This window comes from Heterodontus francisci, chromosome X, assembly GCF_036365525.1.
Source record: "Heterodontus francisci isolate sHetFra1 chromosome X, sHetFra1.hap1, whole genome shotgun sequence".
In the NCBI taxonomy this organism is placed as follows: domain Eukaryota; kingdom Metazoa; phylum Chordata; class Chondrichthyes; order Heterodontiformes; family Heterodontidae; genus Heterodontus; species Heterodontus francisci.
In genome coordinates, this window is record NC_090421.1 from 13,263,450 (window position 1) to 13,288,557 (window position 25,108).

The 25,108-nt window shown below is 46.1% G+C and overlaps 1 protein-coding gene across 1 annotated transcript; it reads right to left on the reverse strand.

The window, feature by feature from the left end:
• Nucleotides 1-10,723: 10,723 nt before the first annotated feature.
• Nucleotides 10,724-17,300, reverse strand: LOC137358674 (inhibin beta B chain-like). The gene is made up of 2 exons (XM_068024845.1): nt 16,703-17,300; nt 10,724-15,146 (listed from the first exon to the last, which is right to left on the reverse strand). The coding sequence occupies exons 1-2, from the start codon at nt 17,043-17,045 to the stop codon at nt 14,371-14,373; spliced, it is 1,119 nt and encodes a 372-aa protein (XP_067880946.1). The 5' UTR covers nt 17,046-17,300; the 3' UTR covers nt 10,724-14,370.
• Nucleotides 17,301-25,108: the final 7,808 nt, after the last annotated feature.

Below are 25,108 nucleotides of genomic sequence, written 5' to 3' on the forward strand. Positions count from 1 at the left end.
TTCACTCCACTCCGCATGCAGGCAGGGTCCGCGTACTGGCACTTTAACAACCGGCTGCTGGAGGGCGAACGATTCCGGGACTCGTTCCGTTGATTCTGGGCCGACTGGAGAAGGAAGCAGGGGGGCTTCCCCCCCTTGAGGCTATGGTGGGATGTGGGCAAGACTCACATCCGCGTCTTCTGTCAGGAGTACGCAAAGGGGTCGATCAAGAGGTGGGAAGCCGAGATCGGGCGCCTTGAGAGGGAATTGCTCGACTTGGAGTCCCGCCTCAGACATGCCGTGTGGCAGGCGTATAAAGAGAAGAAGGGCGCACTGAGGGACCTGCAGCTCATAGGGTCCTGAGGCGCATACGTGAGGTCGCAGATCCAGACCCTGGAAGATTTGGACCGCGCCCCACCCTTCCTCTACTCACTGGAAAAATGGCGGGGGGTCCGTAAGCAGCTCATCGAGCTGCTGGCCGACGACGGATCCTCCATCACGGATCCGGAGGGAATGGGCCTCCTGCTCTGTACTTATTGCAGTGCGTTGTTCTCTCCGGATCCGTCCAGTGAGTTTTGTGGGAGGACCTGCCGCAGGTCATCCTGGAGGGCGCTGAAGGATTAGAGGCTCCGCTCACATTGGCGGAGCTGCCCGGCGCCCTCCCCTAGCTCTCGAGGGGCAAATCCCCGGGGCTGGATGGGTTGACCGTGGAGTTCCTCAGGGCGTTCTGGGACGTCCTGGGGGACGATTACACACGCGTCCTGGGGGAAAGCCTGGCAACCGTGAAGATGCCCCTCTCGTGGCGTAGGGCGGTCATCGTCCTGCTGCCGAAGAGGGGCCATCTCCGCCTGAGTAAAAACTGGCACCCAGTCTCCCTCCTCAGCACGGATTATAAGATCTTTGCCCGGGCTATGTCTACCCACCTGGGCTCTGTGCTGGCCCACATGATCCACCCCGACCAGTCCTACACGGTCCCGGGCCGGTCCATCCAGGACAACATCCACCTGGTCCGGGACCTGATCCATATTCCCCAGAGGACTGGACAATCCTCGATTAGGGGAAGGCGTTCGACAGGGTAGATCACCAATACCTTTTCAGGATTCTGCGCGCTTTCGGACTCGGGCTGCATTTCGTGGCCCGGGTCCGACTTTTATACGCCGCCGCAGAGTGTCTGGTCAAAGTTAACGGGTCCTTGACGGCGCCCCTTCGCTTTGGGAGAGGAGTGCGTCAGGGATGCCCCATGATCGGCCAATTGTATACCATCTGCGTGGAGCCGTTCCTGTGCCTGCTTTGCAGGAGGTTGACGGGATTGGCTCTGCGCGAGCCAGCCATGCAGGTCGTCCTCTCGGCATACGCCGATGACGTGATCCTCATGGTCACAGATCCCATTGATTTGCTTAGGATGTGCGACTGCCAGCAGACCTTTTCTGCCGCGTCCTCTGCGAGGATCAATTGGGAGAAATGATCCGGACTCCTGGTGGGTCAGTGGCAGGTGGACTCCGTGCCAGAGGAGTTGATGCCTTTTTCGTGGAGCACCACGCATCTCCTCTATCTGGGAGTCCACCTTAGCCCCGCTGAGGAAGCCTGGCCGGCAAACTGGCAGGAGTTGGAGGCGAAAGTCACCACTCGGCTGGGGCGCCGGACAGGACTGCTCCGAGTGCTTTCCTACAGGGGCCGAGCACTGGTCATAAACCAACCGGTGGCCTCGATGCTGTGGTACCGGTTGGTCACTTTGGCCCCGCCCCCTGCATTCGCCGCCAAGATCCAGAAGAAACTCGTCGATTTCTTCTGGGGCAAGAGGAAACACTGGGTCTCTGCCGCGGTCCTGAGTCTCCCGATCAAGGAGGGCGGTCAGTCGATGGTGTGTGTCCGCACCCAGGCTGCGACTCTCCATCTTCGGACCCTGCAGAGATACCTGTACGTCGAGCATCCTCCCAGATGGTGTGCGCTGGCGACGTATCTTTTCCGCCAGTGTCACTGCCTTCAAGACGACACACAGCTCCAGGCGGAGTCCGTTAGCCGCGCCTCTCTGAGGGAGTTGCCTGTCTTTTACCGGGATCTATTCTGTGTCTGGAACATGGTCACCTCCAGTCAGGTCACTCCCCTGCCGGCGGAGGAGAGCGCCTCGGCTGTCCGGGCGGCCGACTCTGGGGACGGACTGGTGGGCGGAGGAGTAACCGAAGCCCCCCGGGACGCCCGTCACTGCGGGTGGCGAGGGGGCTCAGGAGAGTGGAGCGCTCCTGGCCGAGCTGACTCCCGCTCAGCCGGAACTGCTCATCAGACTCAGGCCCCAAAAACCTCCTCAGGAGCCGGTCCCGCACAACCCGAGCCCCCTCTCGGAAATGCCTTCTGTGCCATTCCAATCGGAGTGGAGGGGTTTCCTGTACGGGCTGCTCCTGCACACTCTCCACTTCCTTGCCCTCATCAGCCAGCCGGACACGCCCTGGCGGTCCGCGTTACCATCTGGCAGCGAGGGGAGAACCTCTACGCAGGAGTCCTCCCCTTTTACATCGGGGACCTGGGGTAGAGGGTGTTGCACAGGGCAGTTCTGTGCAATAGACTTTTAATTAGGTTCACGGACTGCCAGGCCGCCTGTACTTTCTGCAGCCTGGACGAGTCCGTGTTCAACGTACATATGGAGTGTGTGAGGTTGCAGCCCCTGTTTGAATATTTGAAGGGGCTGCTCCTCAAGTTTTGGTTGCACTTCAGTCCCACGCTCCTGATCTTTGGGCACCTGCTGCGGAGGGGCGTGGGCCGGGAGGAGGATCTCCTCGTTGGTCTGCTCATGGGCCTGGCCAAGGTGGCAATTCACAGGACCAGGCTGCGGGACAGCGGGGGGTCCGTCCTCCCTGATTGCCTGCCCCTCTTCCGCGGTTACGTTCGTGCCCGGGTGTCCCTGGAGAAGGAGCATGCGGTGTCCGCCGGTACGCTTGAGGCCTTCCGCGACCGGTGGGCACCGCAGGGGCTGGAGTGCATCATGGACGCTGAAAATGGAATTTTAATTTAAGTTTTGTTTCATTTATTCGTTTTTAATAAAGTTATTTTTTAAAATGTATATAAAGGGGGCCTGAGGAATAAAAGCCCCCCAAAATAAAAAAAAATAAAACCCCTTGACAAAAAAAAACCGCAACTTTCCTGTGCTATCCCCATATCCCTTGATGTCATTTGTCGATAAATCTCCGTCTTGAACATGCTCAATGATTGAGCTTCCACAGTCCTCTGGGATAGAGAATTCCACAGATTCACCACCCTCTGAGTAAAGAAATTCCTCCTCATCTCTGTCTTAAATGGCCTGCCCCTTATTCTGATACTGTGTCCCCTGGTTCTAGACTCACCAGCCAGAGGAAACATCCTATCCACATCTACCCTGTCAAGCCCTGTAAGAATTTTGTAAGTTTCGATGAGATCACCTCTCATTCTTCAAAACTCTGGAGAATACAGGCCCAGTTTCCTCAATCTCTCCTCATAAGACAATCCCCCCATCCCAGGGATTAGTCTGATGAACCTCCGTTGCACTCCCTCTATGGCAAGTATATCCTTCCTTAGATAAGGAGACCAAAACTGTACACAATACTCCAGGTGTAATCTCACCAAGGCAGACCAGGTGTCTCACCAGACAATTGCAGCCAGACTTCTTTATTCCTGCACTCAAATCGCCTTACGATGAAGGCCAACATACCATTTGCCTTTTTAATTGCTTGCTGTACCTGCATGCTAGCTTTTAGTGACTCATGAACAAGGACACCCAGGTCTCTTTGGACATCAACACTTCCCAACCTCTCACCATTTAAGAAATACTCTGTCTTTCTGTTTTTTCTACCAAAGTGGATCGCTTCACACTTATTCACGTTATATTCCATCTGCCATGTTCTTGCCCATTCACTCAGCCTGTCCAAATCCCCTTGAAATCTCCTTGAATCCTCCTCACAACTTACATTCCCTCCTAGTTTTGTGTCATCAGCAAATTTGGAAATATTACAATTGTTCCCCATATCCAAATCATTTATATAGATTGTGACCAGTGTGGCCCCACGAGTAACAGCGTGCCATCCCGAGAATGACCTGTTTATCTGCAGCAGATTTGTCAGCTTGTTTTATCCCAGCCTCCACAAGATCCTCCTTATCTTCATAGAGTGGCAGAGTGGCATTTTTTTTTATTTTTAAGGCTTTAACAACCAAACTAATTTATTAAACAGTAAATGAAGGTGGTTACATAAAGTAAATTTAAAACCAATATTAGGAAGAACTTCTTTAACGTTTGATGAGTAACATAATCTGTTCGATCAGGTGATGGAGGTAAAACTCAGCTGGGAAAGTTAAAGTACAAGAAGAATAACCTTTGATGAAACAAAATAGCTTTATTTAGTCCTTGATTATTCTTATTTTCTTTAATAAATTAAGTGATGCGAAGATGGTCTTTTAAACCTTGGATTCAAAGGGAGAGGACGACAGATAAAGAAACTTAAAGTGAGTGGGGAAGATAAGGGGAAATAAAAATTATGGTTTGATATTCACACTAAAGATGTGTAGAGCAAATGATTAGAATATACGGGTTGGATTTTACGGAGCCCTTGGGGAGTGGGAGAGGGGCAAAAGAAATATTTTTACTTAATTTAATTAATTCTATCTTTAAATATTTAAATTAGCCAGTAGGGCGGCCCACCCCGGCTACTTTGATGAGCGGCCACACTTGGAATTGCGGCAGCTCTTTGGTGTGCGGCCCATCATTTTTGTACGGCTGGCTTATAAAATCCAGCCCTAAATGTTTTTGTTTTATTCATTCATGAGATGTGGGCGTCGTTGGCCAGGTCAGCATTTATCGCCCATCCCTAATTGCCCTTGAGAAGGTGGTGGTGAGCTGCCTCCTTGAACCGCTGCAGTCCATGTGGTGTAAGTACACCCACAGTGCTGTTAGGAAGGGAGTTCCAGGATTCTGACCCAGCGACAGTGAAGGAACGGCGATATAGTTCCAAGTCAGGATGGTGTGTGACTCGAAGGAGAGCTTGCTGATGGTGGTGTTTACATGCATCCGCTGCCCTTGTCCTTCGAAGCAGCCGTTACGTATTCTTAATTTCAATATTACACATGAGGGGCTGAAATTTATAAGCCTGCTGCTGTAATAGGCAAAAACAATGGCGGCCCACCTGCGTGGGCGATATTAAGCGCAGTGGTCATTTAAATAGCCGGGGCGGACCACCTCCCCCCCCGATGACATCAGGGGGCGTGTTGTCCATCCGCGGCAATGGCACCAGCTACCTGTGCGCAGGCATTGACACCATTTTTAAAGGGCTTCAAGACCTAGCGTTAAATTTAAATATTTAAAGAAACATGTAATAAAAAAATTAAATAAATTTCTTCTGCCCCTCTCCCAATCCCTATAACAATTAAATTAATTACTTGCCTTCTCCCCCAACAAAACACTTACCTTCTCCACCTACCCACCCTGCCCCCACAAAATGTATAAACTTTACACTATAACCCTTTCTACAAAACCCTACACCAATGATATTTCTTGGACTTTATTCCACCCCCTCCATCTCTGAGAAAAGTATCTTCTCCACCCCCCCCTCCCAACCAGTGTTCCACCTCAGTTCCCCGGACGGGGATCCGAAGGGCTCAGGAGTGCCGGCCAGCAGCACGAATATCGCTCCGGGACGGAGCGTAAGTGTCATTAATTCATTGATTGTAATTTATTTAAACATATAAATGGGGGTCCCGTTGCCAGGCAGCAGGGGTGCGGAGAGGAGGGGGGGTTGGGGGGCGGCCACCATGAGGCCATGCTGCCACTGGCAATATCGGGCCGGGCCCTCCTGGCGTCGGGGTGCGTGCTGGCCCTCTCCCAGGGGCATTTACAGGCACCACCCCCCCCCCCCGCCCAACCGAGGTTTTCATTTTAATGCAGGATTTCATATAATAATACAGTACTTTGCACAAACAATGAAACACCTGGCACCCAAGAATCATTAATATCTGTTGTGTCTATTACTGTAGCCATCATATTTAGCCCACAGATTATTCCACAGCCATAACTAATCAATCTTAAATATAACCGGTTCAAAAATGAAACACAAAATTTTCAATATATTTACAACACTGAGTGATTGGATTTCCATTTCTTGGTTGTGAGAATCCCCTGTAATTCATCTTCTCAATTACATGAATAAACTGAACAGGTTGAGGCTTTTTTCTTTAGAAAAGAGAAGACTCAGAGGTGACCTGAGAAGTGTTTAAAATTCTGAATGGATCAAACAGGGTAGATGTGGACAGAATGTTTCCACTTGTGGGAGAATATAAAATTAGGGGCCATAAATACAGGATAAATCTCATAAATCCAATAGGGAAATAAGGAGAAATGGCTTTCCTCAGAGAGTGGTTAGAATGTGGAACTCAATGCCACAGGAAGTGGTTGAGGTAAATAGCTTAGATGCTTTCAAAAGGAAACTAGATGAGTACATGAGAGAAGAAGGGATAGAAAGATACACTGAAAGGTTGAGATGATGGAGATGGAATCTGAGGAGACTTGTGTGGAATATTAGCACCAGCAGAAACTAGTTGGGCTGAATGGCCTGTTTCTGTGCTGTCTATTATAGAATGAATCTTTTTGTAGTTTGGTCACTTAGGATATGCACTCAGGAATGCACAAATCATGCTCCCGTGTGATTTGTCCTGCATCGGTCCCATATGTCTCATGTCAGAGCAGCTAACCTAGTACTGAAACCTCAGGTGACATGGGTCTAAAATTTGGTCTTTCTGGAAACAAGGGACAAGAATTCCTTTGAACATCATGAGTGGAGACCTTGCAAATTAATTTGCGAAGATTTCCTCCATTCAATATTTCTAGTGAGGTTGCAAATAGAATCATTGAACCGTACAACATAGGAGGAGGCCGTTCACCCCATCGTGTCTTTGCACACTCTTTGAAACAGCTATCCCCTATTCTTTCCCCATACACCTGTAACTTTTCCCCTTCAAGTATTTCTCCAAATTCCTTTTGAAAATTACTATTGAATCTGCTTCCACTGCCCTTACCAGAACATCATTACTCACTGCATTGAAAGAAAATTCTCCTTATTTCCCCCGGTCTTTTTGCTAATTATCTTAAATTTGTGTCCCTCTAGTTACCATCTCACCTGCCACCGGAAACAGTTTCTCCTTGTCTACTCTATCAAAACCCCTCATAAGTTTGGACACCTCTTCTAAACCTCCCCTTAATCTTCACTGCTCTAGGGAGAACAATCCCAGCTTCTCCGGTCTCTCCACATTAAAGAAGTTCCTCATCTCTGGAACAATTCTCATAAATATCCTCCGCACCCTCTCCAAGGCCTTGACATCCTTCCTAAGGTGTGGTGCCCAGAACTGGACACAGTACTCTAGCTAAGGCCACACCAGTGTTTTATAAAGGTTTCGCATGACTTCGTGTTTTGCCTTCCAAAACGTGCCTTCTTTTAGAGCTAAAAATAGGAAGCAGCGAACTTCTAACAATTGCAAGTACATTGTTACTGACGGCAACCAGGTATTTTTACTCCACAAATGGTGGCCTTCCTCACTGAGCAAAAAAAAATGTTTAAAAAAGACGGGCAAAGGAAGAGGTAGTCTTGATAGTAAAGGAGGACATAAGGACATTAATGAGAAAGGATCTGGCCTCAGAAGATCATGAAGTACAATCAGTATGGGTAGAAATTAGGAATAGCAAGAATCAGAAAACACTGGTGTGGGTAGTTTATAGGCCCCCTAACAGTGGTTACACCCTGGGACAGAGCATTAAACAATAAATTATTGGACTTTGTAACAAAGGCAATGTAATAATTGTGGGGGACTTTAATCTTCATATAAACTGGGACAATGAAATTGGAAAGAGTGGTCTAGAAAATGAGTTTGCAGAACATTTTTGGGACAGTTTCTTGGAGAAATATATTGTGGAACCGATTAGGGAAAAGGCTATCTTAGATCTAGTATTGTGTAATGAAGCAGGGTTAATTAGTAATGTCATAGTAAGAGATCCACTGGAAAATAATGATCATAATACCACTGAATTTCATGTTAAGTTTGAAATTGACATACTCCAATCACAAATAAGAACTTTAAACTTAAACAAAGCCAATTACATAGGTATGAGGGGAGAACTGGCTAGGGTAAATTGGGTAAATAGACTAAAAGGTGTGGCAGAACAGTGGGAAACATTTAAAGAAACAATTCAAAATGTTCAACAAAAATACATTCCATTGTAAAACAAAAACTCAGCCCGAAGATCCATCTGTGGCTCACTCAGAAAGTTAAGAATAGTATTAGATTAAAAGAAGAGGCTTACAATGTTGCAAAAAAGAGTTGCAAGTCTGAGGATTGGGAATGGTTTAGAAACCAGCAAAGGGCCACCAAAAAGTTAATAAAAAAGGAAAAAATAGAATGAGAGTAAACTAGCCAGTAATATAAAAACAGATTTTTTTTATTTTTTAGATTGTAAGAGCTTTCATAGGTATATAAAAAGGAAGAGAGTAGCTAAAGTAAACATTGGCCCCTTTGAAGCAGAGACAGGAGAAATTATCATGGGGAATGAGGAAGTGGCAGAGGCATTGAACAAATATTTTGTGTCTGTCTTCACGGTAGATGACACAAGTTTCATACCAGAAATAGACAGTAACCTAGGGGCTAAAAAGAGTGAGGAAATTAAGGAAATTAATATCAGCAGAGAAAAAGTATTGGACAAACTTAAGGGACTAAAATCCAACAAATCCCCAGGACCTGATGGCCTACACCCTGGGTTCTAAAGGAGATAGCTGCAGAGATAGAGAATGCGCGAGCTATGATTTTCCAAAATTCCTTAGATTTGGTCCCATCAGATTGGAAGTTGGCAAATGTTACACCACTTCTCAAGAAAGAAGAGAGATAGAAAACAGTGAACTACAGGCCAGTTAGCTGAATATCATTTCCGAAGAAGGGTCACTGACCCGAAACGTTAACTCTGCTTCTCTTTCCACAGATGCTGCCAGACCTGCTGAGTGACTCCAGCATTTCTTGTTTTTGTTTCAGATTTCCAGCATCCGCAGTATTTTGCTTTTAATATAGCTGAATATCATTCATTGGGAAAATGCTAGAATCTATTATTAAGGAAGTCTTAATGCACTTAGAAAAGCACAGTATGATTAGAAAAAGTCAACATGGTTTTACTAAAGAGAAATCCGGTTTGACAAATTTATCCGAGTTTTTTGAGGATCTAACTAGTAGGGTAGATAAGGGGGAACCAGTAAATGTAGTATACCTGGATTTCCAAAAGGCATTCGATAAGGTGCCACACGAAAGGTTAATAGGCAAGATAAGGGCTCATGGATTTGAGGGCAATATATTAGCATGGATAAAGGATTGGTTAACGGATAGGAAGCAAAGAGTGGGCAATAACGGGGCATTTTCAAGTTGGCAGGCAGTGAATAGTGGAGTGTCGCAAGGATCAGTGCTGGAGCCTCAGCTATTTACAATCTATATTAATGACTTAGATGAAGAGACAGAGAGTAATGTATCTAAGTTTGCTGTTGATACAAAGGTAGGTGGAAAGGTAAGCTGTGGGGAGGACACAGAGAGGCTGCAAAGAGATATAGACAGGTTAAGTGAGTGGGCAACAAGATGGCAGATGGAGTATAATGTAGGGAAGTGTGAAGTTATTCACTTTGGTCATAGGAATAGAAAAGCAGAATATTTTTTAAAAGGTGTGAAACTTGTAAGTGTTGATGTTCAAAGAGATTTGGGTGTACTCGTGCAGGGAACGCAGAAAGTTAGCATGCAGGTACAGCAAGCAATTAGGAAGGCAAATGGCCTCTATTGCAAGGGGATTGGAGTACAGGAATAGAGAAGTCTTGCTACAATTGTACAGGGCTTTGGTGAGACCACATTTGGAACACTGTGTGCAGTTTTGGTCTCCACACTTTGGAGGCAGTATAGCGAAGGTTCACTAAATTGGTCCCTGGGATGAGCGCGTTGTCCTATGATGACAGGCTGAATACATTTGGCCTATATTTCTGGAGTTTAGAAGAATGAGAGGTGATCTCATTGAAACACACAAGATTCTGAAGGGGCTTGATAGGGTAGACACTGAGAGATTGTTTCCACTGGTCGGGAAATCTAAAACACTGGGGCGCAGTTTCAGGATAAGGGGCCTATCATTTAGTACTGAGATGAGGAGAAATTACTTCACTCAGAGGGTTGTGAATCTTTGGAATTCTCTACCCCAGAGGGTTGTGGATGCTCCATCGTTTAATACATTTAAGGCTGGGATAGATAGATGTTTGGTCTCTCCGGGAATCAAGGGATATGGCGAGTGGGCGGGAAAGTGGAATTGAAGCCTAAGATCAGCCACGATCGTATTAAATGGTGGAGCAGGCTCGATGGGCCATATGGTCTACTGCTGCTCCTATTTCTTGTGTTGTTGTGTTCATGTTCTGAGAAAAGGGCCAGATGAGTTTGGTTTCAAAAATTTAGCAGCAAAAGATTTCTCAGTCTCGCCTCGTCCCAACTTTGTTAAAACATTGCAAACACCATTGGGTCATTTCAATTAGAGAGAAACCAGGGCAACCTATATAATGGGCCATTTCAATGTATGGACCTGTCTGTTCACCACTGAATTGCACATCCCTAGCATAGTGTTTACAAAAACTATGGAAAGCTCATTTTTAAAGGAGTGTAGAGCATTTTAATGAGTGTACCTCCCTTTTCAGACCTCAACTCTCCCTATGCTGCATCAAAACAAGGAACATGATGAATCTAAAGCATTTAATTCATAACGGATAGCTTCCCATATCAATGGAAAAGATTTCAACAGGATTAAATTGGGCCAAACTTCCAAACAAACAATGTAAAGCCCAACAAGACAATCGAGAAAGGATCCAAATAGTTAATCAGTAAAAAATAAAAGCAAAGATTTGTCAAAAAGTCAAGTAAAGTCTCTGCTGGCACTAAATGACACTTGCACCCTTAGTACATATTGGATCACATCTTCTTTAGAAAGTGCGCTGGACATCTTCGAATCATTTGATTTTTTCTCTTTGTTCTTGAGATGTGGTCAACACTGGTATCACAGGATTTATTGCCCATTCCAAGCTGCCCTGAGGGCACTCAGAATCAACCACATCATATGGAACAGAACTCACATGTAGGCCAGACTAGGTGGAGGTGACATGTTTTCTTCACTTAGGGACATTAGTGAATCAGTTCACTTGTTACAGTCCAGCAGCTTTTATGCTCATTTTCTGGTGCTCATCCAGAATTTACCAGATCACAAGTTGAGGAAGGCCATTCGTCCATCCAGAGGAGACCAAACGCCCCCCTATTGTAGCATCTAATTGTTTCTTAAATGATTGCAGGGTATTTGACTGCACTATTCTATCGAAATTTTATTCCAAATGTTGATCACTCTTTGTGTGAAGAAGAATTTCCTGATCTGTTCTAAAAGTGTCCTTCTCTAGTTTGAATGTGGGTCACCTCGTTCTACACGCACAGTTTAATTTAACGCAGATTGTCGATCCCCTTAACTGTCTTCTATCACTCGATAAGATCACCTCTCAGTCGCCTCCCTTACAGGCTAAAAAGCTCAAGTCTGTCCAATCGTTTCTCATTACTCAGACCCTGGCACAGTGCTCAGTCTCATTGTAACTGGGTTACATCACAATTTATTCAACGTTCACTTGTTCTGGACTTCCTCACAATATAATGGACTTCCAACGCCATATTTCAAATACCACAAGTGAAATATTAAATCGGAATGGAGCATAATCCCAAAGGAGGCAGAAGTTTGTTGGAACAAGCTCGCTTATTGAATGAATGTTGGAGTATTCTGGTCTTTCTCATGCCAAATGCGAAAGTTTAGCTTTGTTTTGGAGGGGCTGGTAGAATTTGTAGTGAAAACAAAAGGGATATATACACACACACATATATATATATATATATATATATTATATATAATAGTGAAATACTTGTCCTATCTCTGAAAGCCACATCTTCAACAGGATTTAGGAGCCTTTATTGACACCAATTTGAGTTTTAGCAAGAAAACACAGACAGTGAAAAGTCATTCAATGGTGATATCATCTACCTTGTCTTATTGTAATGGCAAAATACTGGCTAACTGGAAGTGGCTAGTTGTAGTAACAGTGAGGATGTCCAATTATTTTTCTAATTTTTATGGGATGTGAGTATTGCTGGTAAGGTCAGCATTTATTGTGCATCCTTAATTGCCCTTGAAAAGGTGGTGGTGAGCTGCCTTCTTGAACCGCTGCAGTCCATGTGGGGTAGGTACACCCACAGTGCTGTTAGGAAGGGAGTTCCTGGATTTTGACCCAGCGACAGTGAATGGCGATATAGTTCCAAGTCAGGATGGTGTGTGACTTGGAGGGGAACTTCCACGTGGTGGTGGTGTTCGCATGCATCAGCTGCCCTTGTCCTTCTAGGTGGTAGGTCACAGGTTTGGAAGGTGCTGTCAAAGGATCCTTGGTGCATTGCTGCAGTGCATCTTGTAGATGATACACATTGCTGCCACTGTGCGTTGGTGGTGAAGGAAGCGAATGTTGAAGGTGGTGGATAGGGTGCCGATCAAGCGGGCTGCTTTGTCCTGGATGGTGTTGAGCTTCTTGAGTGTTGTTGGAGCTGCACCCATCCAGGCTAGTGAGGATTATTCCATCACACTCCTGACTTGTGCCTTGTAGATGGCGGACAGGCTTTCAGGAGTCGGGAGGTGAGTTAGTCGCTGCAGAATTCCTAGCCTTTGACATGCTCTTGTATCCACAGTATTTATATGGGGGCTGGTCCAGTTCAGTTTCTGGTCAGTGGTAACTCCCGGGATATTGATGGTAGGGGATTCAGCGATTTGAATAATGTTGAATGTCAAGGGGAGATGATTAGATTCACTCATGTTGGAGATGGTCATAGGGAAAACGCTCTCACCTCACTTCTGGATGTTTTTTGTCCATGTTTGAATCAAGGCTGTAATAAGGACTGGAGCTGAGTGACCCTGGCAGAACCCAAACTGAGAACTGGTGAGCAGGTTTTCGCTGTGCAAGTGCCGCTTGATAGCACTGTCAATGACATCTTCCATCACTTTGCTGATGATTGAGAATAGACTGGTGGGGTGGTAATTGTCCGCATTGGATTTATCCTGTTTTTTCTGGACAGGACATACCTGGGCAATTTTCTACATTGTTGGCTAGAAGCCGGTGTTGTAACCGGACTAGCACTGCTTGGCTGGGGGCACGCCTAGTTCTGGAGCACAAGTTGTCAGGGCCCATAGCTTTTGCAGTACCAGTTCCTTCAGCCGTTTGTTGATATCACGTGGAGTGAATCGGATTGGCTGAAGACTGGCATCTGTGATGCTGGGGACCTCAGGAAGAGACCGAGATGGATCATCCACTTGACACACTTCTGGCTGAAGATGGTGGCAAATACTTCAGTCTTGTCGTTTTCACTGATGTGCTGGGCTACCCCCGTCAATGAGGATGGGGATATTTGTGGAGCCTCCTCCTCCAATTAGTTGTTTAATTGTCCACCACCATTCATGACTGGCTGTGGCAGGACTGCAGAGCTTTGATCTGATCCATTGGTTGTGGGACCATTTAATTCTGTCTATTGCATGTTGCTTCTGCTGTTTAGCATACATGTAGTCCTGAGTTGTCGCTTCACCAGGTTGACACCTCATTTTTAGGTCTGCCTGGTGCTTCTCCTGGCATGCTCTCCTACAATCCTCATTGAACCAGGGCTGATCTCCTGGCTTGATGGTAATGGTAGAGTGAGGGCTATGCCGGGCCATGAGGTTACAAATTCTGGTTGAATACAATTCTGCTGCTGATGATGGCCCACAGCGCCTCATGAATGTTCAGTTTTGAGCTGCTATATCTGATCTGAATCTATCCCATTTAGCACGGTGGTAGTGCCACACAACACAATGGAGGGAATCATTTGTGAGACTACTTGAGGGTGATGTGTTTGAAAAATCTTAACTTCTCCTTATCAGAACAAAAGCACTTTGGGAATTTCCATTAATCTTTTAGTAAGGCCGGACTAGACAACAAGAAGTACCCCCTGTTTTGGATTGCACCAAAATAAAACCACAATCTACTCTTCACCAAACAACTGAAGAAACTCATCTTTAGCCTTAAGTAATCTGTTGCCTGACTTTAGCCGAGGTTTTATACCCCAGCACATTCATCACCATGCAAGGGGTATAAAAAGCCCCTCACAAGAGCAACTTAAAGCAAAAAGCCAAGAAGTAGAAAAGGCCCGCCCATTGTTCTTAAAGGTTTACAGTGCTAGCAGTTATTTGTTGGGGCAGTTTGTAACAAATTTCTTCGTGTGGCAGTTGAAAATGCAGACGGTGGTTTGAAAGCATGCCGTTTTTAACCATGCAGTGGCACCATGTTAAGTGCAGCCGCATTCCTCGACAACCATATCAGGGATATCCCTTTTCACCATGCTCTGCTGCCCGTCAAAGTACAGGATGGAGGCCCTGCTGAACTGTGTAGGAATACAGCAAGACTTCATCGCCATCACTGGCTCCATACTGTTTATCCTGTAAAGGTTGAACACTGCAGTGTGAAATGATGAGGTGATGCCAGGAGCCCCGGCCATTTGAGGAGGGCAAGAGCCCATGCAGTAGTTGCTATAGTAACCACGAGGTGCTATAATCCAGTCATCCCAGCCAATGCTGCGGAAGTCCATGTAGAACCTTTTTCTGCAGCACAGCCTTGTATTCCTACTACACTCGATCCCTCGCTTCTGGATGCGGTGGCTGCTTCCTGTGACAACAGTCTTTACTTTTAAGAAAGGCTGGTGGGATTCATCTCTGAAATGACCAAAACACGGGGTCCCACCGCCAGTGCCACAGTCTTCAACTTCAAGATCAAAGGTTAATCCCTTATCTCCTCTGTTGACGAGGCTTTGGATGGCATCTGTCACCAGGAAGGTGTGCCAGCCGCTCCTGGTGGAATTAAACTTTTTGACACTGATCAGTGTGTGGCCTAAATCTCCTTGGTCCCTTGCAAATATTTTCACAGTCATTTTCGGTTTGTTTCTCTCCAAGGTTGAACGGAATACTTTGAAGTACAGCCACAAGTTCGCTTGTTGAATGAATGTTGGAGTATCTTCCTTATCCCAAATCAGGAAGTTTAGCCTGGTTCTGGGCGAGCTTGTAGAATCTGTGGTGAAAATAAAAGGAATTTTAAAGATACATAATATATACATATATATGTATAAAACACTGCAAAAAATCTTGTCTTATCTTTGAAATCCACAGCTTCAACAGAATTTAGGAGCCTTCATTGACACCAATTTGAGTTTTCGCAGTCCCCACAAGTCACTTGTGATTAGTGAGGATCCTACAGATAAATTCATCAAGAAATAATTTGACTGCTTGCTGAGTTAAGCATGGATAGTTAGGGTTAAGGCAATAAAAACTGCCCTGCAGTTTACAGTGGGGAGTTCGGTAAGTTATTTCCATGGGAAGTATCTGTAGGTTCAGATGCCCCAGTGGTGTAACATTTTTGGGGTGTAGTACCAGCGTCTGGTACCTTGGATTGGTAGCTTGTGGCTTCACTCCTAGTTGTTTGCACTGGAACTGGTGAGGTGCTTTTTTGTTTGATAATGCAATTATTTAGCAGCAGTGATTTCGGATCATCTCCTTTAAGCCTGGTGATTATGTTATGCAATACTATTTAATGAACATTTATTGCATTAACTCTCCATGAAGTAGCCAGCTGGGTTATTCTTCCTTAGAGAAGAGAAGGTTGGGAGGAGATTTGATAGAGGTGTTCAAACCCATGAACGGAGCAGATAGAGAGAATCTGTTCCCATTGGCGGAAGGGTCGCGAACCAGAGGACACCGATTTAAGGCGATTGGCAAAAGAACCAACGGCGACATGAGGAAAAACTTTTTTACGCAGCGAGTGGTTAGGATCTGCAAGGCACTGCCTGAGATGTGTGGTGGAGGCAGATTCAAACGAGGCTTTCAAAAGCGAATTGGAGAATTATCTGAAGGGAAAAAAATTACAGGGCTACGGGGGAAGGGCAGGGGAGTGGGACTAGCTGATTTGCTCTAGCAGAGAGCCAGTGTGGACATGATGGGCCAAATGGCCTCCTTCTGTGCTGTAATGATTCTATGATTCTATTCCGACAGAAATGCAATTCCCCCAAAAGTGGCAGACAGAGGAATTTGGTAGGAATATGTAAAGTGTTTTCATGCTTATGTCAAAAAACATCAGTTAGAGACCAATTTGCTGAATGCCTTCATTCTGTCCACAAGTACAACCCATCTACCCACCACCTGCCCACCTCCCCCCACTCAAGCTCCTTTGCTGTGTGAAAATTGGCTGCTACTTTACAGCACTGACCAAACTTCAAAAGTCTTGAAGTGGCTTTAAAGCGGTTTGGGATGTCCTGAGGTCATGAAAGGCACTATATAAATGCAAGTTCTTTTTTTATACAGATCAGGACGGCCCAAGGTGCACTCGTTATTCTTTGGTGCATTAGCTGAGCTCAGTTCAGGCAGCAGGAGGGGTTGGCACCAGTGCCCCTATGCTAGAGAGGGGGAAAAGCAGCCAGGGTTCCAGTCCTGACCAGTGGTCACTGACACCTGTTGGAAAATGTCTGTCTGCACCTAATATATACTTCCATACGTTCTATCATTAAAAGCATACATGCATTTCAATTTGAAAGTGCGCCAATGGACTAGAGTTGAATCGTTAATGGCACAAACCTGATTCCGGGAAGCTGATGATTTCATAGCTCTGGTCTTCTGCGGAGCTGTCCAAACTATTGGCGATTTCCACCGAGCCATCCTGCACCACCTTGCCGACGTGAAGCTTCCTCAGGAGTGTGGTGAGCATCGCCCTGGGAATGGGATTGGTAATGTTTGGTCGGTCCTTCAGGCCCAGTCGGTCCAAGACGCGCCTCTTGGCCAAATGAAGAAGGACCTGATCAGTGGCAATCTCCAGATATGAGGAATTGCAAGTGACACAGGTCGCCTGAGTAGACACAGAAAAAGTCCCTGTCCTGGAGAGCAGAAAACAGCAGAGACTGAAAGTCACCACTTTATCCATGTTGATTACAAGCCCTTTTAAAATATAAAACTAAGCTGGCTTGTAATTGACAAACAGAGCTGAAGCTGGCAAGTGCCTGCAGGTTGCAAACATATGACTAACTTTGTGAGAGTTTGATGTTTTGCTTTCTGATCCTCTTGCACGGCTGCTCTTTATTTTAATGTAGGTCTGGTTGCGGATGACAGAAGATTAAGCTGTCACAGTTTGAGATAACTCCGGACACCAGTGAGCAAGCCATTGCATCACCACTGCACAGCTAATGGGTCATGGACGACGAATAGGAGCTAGTATCGGTCGCTGTTGACTTTCTAAAGTAAATAGCACTTCCTTCGATCAGGGCTAATTTTAAACATGATGCAGTAAAACGCTGTCGGGCTAGCTGGTCCAAATGAATTCATATATTTCAGAAACTTGATGTAGGGGTGTAGACATTGTGGGCTAAAAGTTTGTTTGCCCTGATTTTGGGGCACGGGGGCCACGATTCACGACTTGCCCGCGCCAGTTGGAAACAAGGTGGCAGCACGTGACATTCGTGCTCCCACCTCATTTCCCCGATTGGAGTGACACCATGAGCGGCTCCTGTGCTGACCTGGCCTCCATTGCACTGCTGACGTTCCCTGCACACTGCAGGGGACTGAGGCGCGTCGTGAAGAAACCACACGCTCTAGGCAGCCGCCCCTCCCCCCCTTTTTAAAGGCACAGTCTCTCTAACAGGGAAGTGCAACAGTGCACTGCAGGCTGCTGGGTAATCACATTGGAGAACTGAGGGAAGGAAGGTGACACACTCGGCTGAGGAAAGGCCCCCCCTCCCCCGCTTTAGTGACACACACACCCCAACCCCCGGATGCACTAGTTAGAGAGGTGGAGGCTAGAAAGGAGGCCATGTTTCCAGTGGAGGGGCAGGAAGCTGTCAAGAACGAGCCTCCGTGGAGAATGGAAGCATGTAGCAAGGGTGGTCAATGTCCAGAGTGTGGCACTCAGTGCCGAAAAAAGTTTAATGACCTCTCTCAGGTGGTCAAGGTGAGTGAATTCATCTGCACATCACATCTCAGAGCCAGCATAGCACCCACCTCTCACACTGCTCAATGTACCGCATCCCCATCACTGACCCGGCAGCAGTCCCTGACACTCGAGGATTTACCCCGAACATCCTTATACTACACCTCACCCAGACACACCTTCCAATCATTTCAGCTGCACACACTCCTCTGCAGGCCTCTGCAAACCTACAGTGATTCAGCTATGGCAGGCACATCACCCAACCAACTTGCTGGGCAGATTTACACAGTGTATCAGTTAGCCACTTATTATTTCATCAAATTCCAGCCCATGTATGCATTTATATGTAAATGTAAGTACATTGACTCATACCAGTTTGCATATCCATAAATGTGTCTGTATACATCGAAGGCCACTTTTCTGCTTTGGGCACAATCTGTGAACCTTACGTGGTCTGGCCTTCATGTCACTCCAGACCCACAGCAATGTGGTTGATTCTTAACTGCCCTCTGAGATGGCCTAGCAAGCCACACAGTTGTATTCAAGAAGGTAAATCACCACCACCTTCTCAAGGTGGGTGGCGCAGTGGCTAGCACCGCAGCCTCACAGCTTCAGCGACCCGGGTTCAGTTCTGGGTACTGCCTGTGTGGAGTTTGCAAGTTCTCCCTGTGACCGCATGGGTTTCCGCCGGGTGCTCCGGATTCCTCCCACAGCCAAAGACTTGCAGGTTGATAGGTAAATTGGCCATTGTAAATTGCCCCTAGTGTAGGTAGGTGGTAGGAGAATTGTGGGGATGTGGTAGGGAATATGGGATTAATGTGGGATTAGTATAAATGGGTGGTTGATGGTTGGCACAGAGTTGGTGGGCTGAAGGGCCTGTTTCAGTGCTGTATCTCTAAATAAATAAAATGATGGGCAATTAATGCTGGCCTTACCAGTGACACCCACATCCTGTAAATGAACAAAGAAAAGCTGAAAATGGGGTTATCACAAAAATAATTATTTAATCAGAGTGTCTGCTTCACCACCTGTGAGTAACCTAAATAAAAATGACTTTTAAAAAAACTATACAGAATCAGTTACTAGTAACATTGGCATGCACTAGTCAGTTTCTTAGTAAACTGAATTGTTTAATATTTAAATGTTTGTAAAAGATGCCAATTTTTTTTGGTGCAAGGGCACTAAGAGCCACTTCAATGGGCACAATTCGCAGAAGCTCCCAATGGTGATTGATTTGATCTGAGGGCATGGTCAGCTTTGTGGGCAGAGCTGGCTTCCATTTTGACACAGATGGGCGTGTGCAGGCACAGAGGGCATTGAGGTTTGCCGTCATCGATAGATTCCCTCAGGTCCAGGGGATCATAAATTGCATCCATGTAGCCATCAAGGCACTGACAGACCAGCTAGTCAGATTCCTGAATGTCCAGCTGGTCTGTGACCACAGGAAGTGAATCTTGCAGGTCTGCGCTCGGTTCCCGGGCAGCTGTCATGACGCCTTTATCCTGCAAGAGTCTCAGGTGCCTCACAGCTTCAGGCCAACTTCCAGTTTCTGTGGGTGGCTGCTGGGAGATAAGGATTATCCCCTAAAGAGATGGTTCCTGATGCCCATCCGCTACCCAGGCATGGATGGAGACAGGCACTACAACCAGAGCCATCTCTATAACATAGACCTGAATTGAACAGACCATTGGCACCTTGACCAGTGGTGCCCTCCAGTACGAGCAAGCCAGAGTGTCTCGTATTTTTGTCGTCTGCTGTGCCCTCCACTACAGGACAAAGGGATTCTGCTGTGGTGCCTGGCGCCGGGGCTTTGTAAGAAGACCACCGAGGCCTTCTCAGGGCTCATGGCAATCGGCAGCCTGGCATGACCACAAGAGCCATACTAATTCACCTGATAGCCTCCAAATACTTATGACAGATGACCACCACAAAACTCACCTTCCAGCATAGAGGGCTATCATTCTGCTTGATGGTGGTGCCCTCTGAGGGGTGGCCCCTTCATCTGCCGCTTCCTGGCACCCTTGAAAACTGAATGAGGCCACCAACTGGGATGCAGCTGGCATCCACTCCGAGCATCTCAGCGCCATCAGTAACACCGAATGATCAATGCTACAGAGAGTCACTCCTTCTGTCCATATCAGCACGCTGCTCCTGCACCCTCTCAGAGTGGTGCTGCCTATGGCTCTCCAAGAGATTGCCCAGCCTCTCAATGGATGAGCTCATGCGATCGAAACCCTGAGTCATGACGGAGCACATGTGCTGCATGGACTCCTGCATTGCCTATCCGCAGCTCCGCCATGACGCAGGGAATTACGACAATCAGGAACTTATCTGCGTCTGGTTCTCGAGGAAGAGCCCCTCCCCTTGTTTGTGACACCCAAAGCCCAGCATCTTTGTCCAGCAGAGCATCACTGTGTCTGTCCTCCATTTTCTGAGGGCGACTGCCCACAGCTGACTCTGCCTCACATTCTTCCTCCTGCTCACGTGTGACGTGAGGTTCACTCAGTGCGCCCCGTTCTAAGCTACTTTGGGGCCCAAGCATGTGAGTGTGTCTGCACTGCTGGAAGGTGCCGAGGATTGATGTGATGGTGCTGGTCTGTATTATTTCCCCCTGCCAAGCGGACCGGCGCTGATTGTACTTGATTCCTGAGTAGGCTGCCCTCCCTCACCTCATCCAGCATGACATTCACATGAACTGCTGTGCCCCTCAGTGATGCCCCCTTCTGAATAGTGTCCCCTGTGTGAGGGTGGCTGCCGTCTCAGTGCTGCAACTGGAGACTTGATCTGACAATATTCGGGCGAACTATGGACATTCTGTGAGTTCAGCTCGTCTGCATGCTGCTGTATACAGAGATGGTGACCTATTCCTCGAGTGCTGCTTGCCACTCACCAGATCATTGAATCTCTTGCGACACTGCACCCACATCCTTCAGGTCACTGATTGACTGCTGACCTCCGTCGCCACCTCCATCCAGGCCCTCTTTGTGTCTCTAGGAGTGTTCCTTTTTGCACATGCCGGGAATAACATATGTTGCCTGTCGCCAGCTGCCTCCGTTAATGCCTGAAGGGAGGCAACTAAGAAGCATGGGGCTGCCCATGATGGCACTGGCCCTTTCAGTCCCGTGCGGATCCATCTCTTCCATGAATGGCAAGCCCAGCCATGGCTGCTGTTCACCTTTTCAAAGGGCCCTCGGCTTCCAATTCCTGCCTCCATGCCAGTCCCAGCACCGCTAATAAGAGCATAAGAACATAAGAAATAGGAGCAGGAGTAGGCCATTCAGCCTCTCAAGCCTGCCCCGCCATTCAATAAGATCATAGCTGAACTGTCCCAGGCCTCAACTCCTCTTTCGGGCCAGCTCTGCATAACACTCGACTCCCCGAGATTTCAAAACTCTATCTACCTCCTTTTTAAATACATTTAGTGACCTAGCCTCCACAACTCTCTGAGGTAGAGAATTCCAGAGATTCACCACCCTCTGAGAGAAGAAATTCCTTCGCATCTCAGTTTTAAATGTGTGACCCTTTATTCTGTAATTATGTCCCCTAGTTTGAGATTCCCCCACCAGTGGAAACATATTCTCAACATCTACCCTGTCAAACCCCCTCAAAATCTTATATGTTTCAATAAGATCACCTCTCATTCTTCTAAATTCCAATGAATAAAGGCCGAACCTGTTTAGCCGTTCTTGATAAGACAACACCCTCATCCCACGAATCAGCCTAGTGAACCTTTTTTGAACTGCCTCCAATGCTAGTATATCCTTCCTTAAATACGGGGACCAAAACTGTACACAGTACTCCAGGTGTATCCTCACCAACACCCTGTACAGTTGTAATAAGACGTCCCTATTTTTAAACTCTAACCCCCAAGCAATAAAGGCCAAGATTCCATTTGCCTTCCTAATTACTTGCTGCACCTGCATGCTAACTTTCTGTGTTTCATGTACAAGAACACCCAGATCCGTCTGTACTGCAGTATTCTGTAGTCTTTCTCCATCTAAATAATAATCTGCCTTTTTATTCTTCCTACCAAAGTGGATTACCTCACACTTTCCCACATTGAACATCATCTGCCAAGTTTTTGCCCACTCACTTAACCTATCTATATCCCTCTGCAGATTCTTTGTGTCCTCATCACAACATGCCTTCCCACACATTTTTGTATCATCAGCAAATCTGGATACACTACACTCTGTCCCTTCCTCCAAGTCATTAATATAGATAGTAAATAGTTGAGGCCTAGGACCGATCCTTGTGGCACCCCACTAGTTACGGCTTTCCAACCTGAAAAAGACCCATTAATCCCGACTCTCGGCCTTCTGTGTGTTAGCCAATCCTCAATCCATGTCAACACGTTATCCCCAATACCCTGAGCTCTTAGTTTGTGCAATAGCCTTTTATGTGGCACCTTATCGAACGCTTTCTGAAAATCCAAATACACTACATCTACAGGTTCCCCTTTATCCACTCTGCTTGTTATATCCTCAAAGAACTCTAATAAATTTGTCAAACATGATTTCCCTTTCATAAAACCATGTTGACTCTGTTTGATTGCATTATATTTTTCTAAATGTCCTGCTATTTCTTCCTTAATAATGGACTCTAGCATTTTCCCAATGACTGATGTTAAGCTAACTGGTCTGTAGTTTCCTGCTTTCTGTCTCCCTCCTTTCTTGAATAGGGGCATCACATTAGCGGTTTTCCAATCCACTGGTACCCTACCGGAATCCAGTGAGTTTTGGTATATTATAACCAATGCCTCCACTATCTCTGCAGCCACTTCTTTTAAAACCCTTGGATGCAGGCCATCAGGTCCTGGCGACTTGTCTGCCTTTAGTCCCATCAGTTTGTCCAGCACCTTTTCCCTCGTGATAGAGATTGTTACAAGTTCCTTCCTCCCATTTACACGTCGCTTATCTATTATTGTCGGGATGTTTATGGTGTCCTCCATTGGGAAGACCGATGCAAAATATTGGTTTAAATTATCTGCCATTTCCCTGTTCCCTGTTATTAATTCCCCAGTCTCATCCTCGAAGGGTCCCACACTTACTTGAGCTACTCTCTTCCTTTTTATATACCCGTAGAAGCTCTGACTGTTTGTTTGTTTTTATATTTCTTACCAATTTACTCAAATAATCAATTTTCTCCCTCTTTATTAGTTTTTTAGTCATCCGTTGCTGGTTTCTAAAAAATTCCCAATCCTCTGACCTACCACTAGCTTTCGCCGCTTTGCACATCTTTGTTTTTGATTTGATACTCTCCTTAACTTCCTTTGTTATCCACGGGTGGTTCATCATTCCCATCGAGTCCTTCCTTCTGACCGGAATAAATGTTTGCTGAGTGTTATGAAATATCTCCGTAAAAGTCTGCCACTGCTCATCTACTGACATTCCCTTTAGTTTATTTTCCCAGCCGCTTTAGACAACCCTTTCCTCATACCTCTGTAATTGCCCTTGTTTAATTTGAAGGCACTGGTTTGAGATCCGAGTTACACACCCTCAAACTGAATTTGAAATTCTACCATGTTATGATCGCATCCCCCGAGAGGATCCTTAACTATGAGATCTCTTATTAATCCCACCTCATTACAAATTACCATTAATGGGGTGTCACATTCACGCCTGGCTAATGAGGATATTTGCATACAAAAATAGTGTCGCCTCAGCTGGTCTGGAGAAGGAAATTATCACAACCCCGGAATCAAAATCCAACCCGATGACTCGATGATGTGTACACAAAGACCTCCAGTGCAGCAACGAGAGAGGAAACAACTGTATACAATAACATGCAGGGCAGGAACAAGTGAGCAAACACCCATATACAATAATATACAGTGTAGGAAGAGATGAGCGAACACCTGTCTACAATAACATACAGTGTAGGAACAAGTGAGCAAACAGCTCTATACAATAATATACAGTGCAGGAACAAGTGAGCAAACACCTGCATACAATAATATCCAGTGCAAGAACAAGTGAGCAAACACCAGTATACAATAATATCCAGTGCAGGAACAAGTGAGCAAACACCTGTACACAATAATATCCAGTGTAGGAAGAGATGAGCGAACACCTGTCTACAATAACATACAGTGTAGGCACAAGTGAGCAAACACCTGTATACAATAATATCCAGTGCAGGAACAAGTGAGCAAACACCTGTACACAATAATATCCAGTGTAGGAAGAGATGAGCGAACACCTGTCTACAATAACATACAGTGCAGGCACAAGTGAGCAAACACCTGTATACAATAATATCCGGTGCAGGGACAAGTGAGCAAACACCTGTATACAATAATATCCAGTGCAGGAACAAGTGAGCAAACACCAGTATACCATAATATCCAGTGCAGGAACAAGTGAGCAAACACCTGTATACAATAATATCCAGTGCAGGAACAAGTGAGCAAACACCTGTCTACCATAATATCCAGTGCAGGAACAAGTGAGCAAACACCTGAAAACCATAATATCCAGGGCAGGACCAAGTGAGCAAACACCTGTATACCATAATATCCAGTGCAGGAATAATTGAGCAAACACCTGTCTACCATAATATCCAGTGCAGGAACAAGTGAGCAAACACCTGTATACAATAATATCCAGTGCAGGAACAAGTGAGCAAACACCTGTCTACCATAATATCCAGTGCAGGAACAAGTGAGCAAACACCTGTATACCATAATATCCAGTGCAGGAACAAGTGAGCAAACACCTGTATACCATAATATCCAGTGCAGGAACAAGTGAGCAAACACCTGTCTACCATAATATCCAGTGCAGGAACAAGTGAGCAAACACCTGAAAACCATAATATCCAGTGCAGGACCAAGTGAGCAAACAGCTGTATACCATAATATCCAGTGCAGGAACAATTGAGCAAACACCTGTATACCATAAAATCCAGTGCAGGAACAAGAGGGCAAACACCTGTACACAATAATATCCAGTGTAGGAACAAGTGAGCAAACACCTGAAGACAATAATATCCAGTGTAGGAACAAGTGAGCAAACACCTGTATACAATAATATCCAGTTAGGAACAAGTGAGCAAACACCTGT

Coding starts and splice junctions, on each gene's coding strand:
- LOC137358674 (XM_068024845.1), bottom strand. CDS start 17,045: ATGGATAAAGTGGTGACTTTCAGTCTCTGCTGTTTTCTGCTCTCCAGG. Junction 15,147..16,702: donor CATCAGCTTCCCGGAATCAG/GTTTGTGCCATT, acceptor TTTTCACCACAG/ATTCTACAAGCTCGCCCAGA.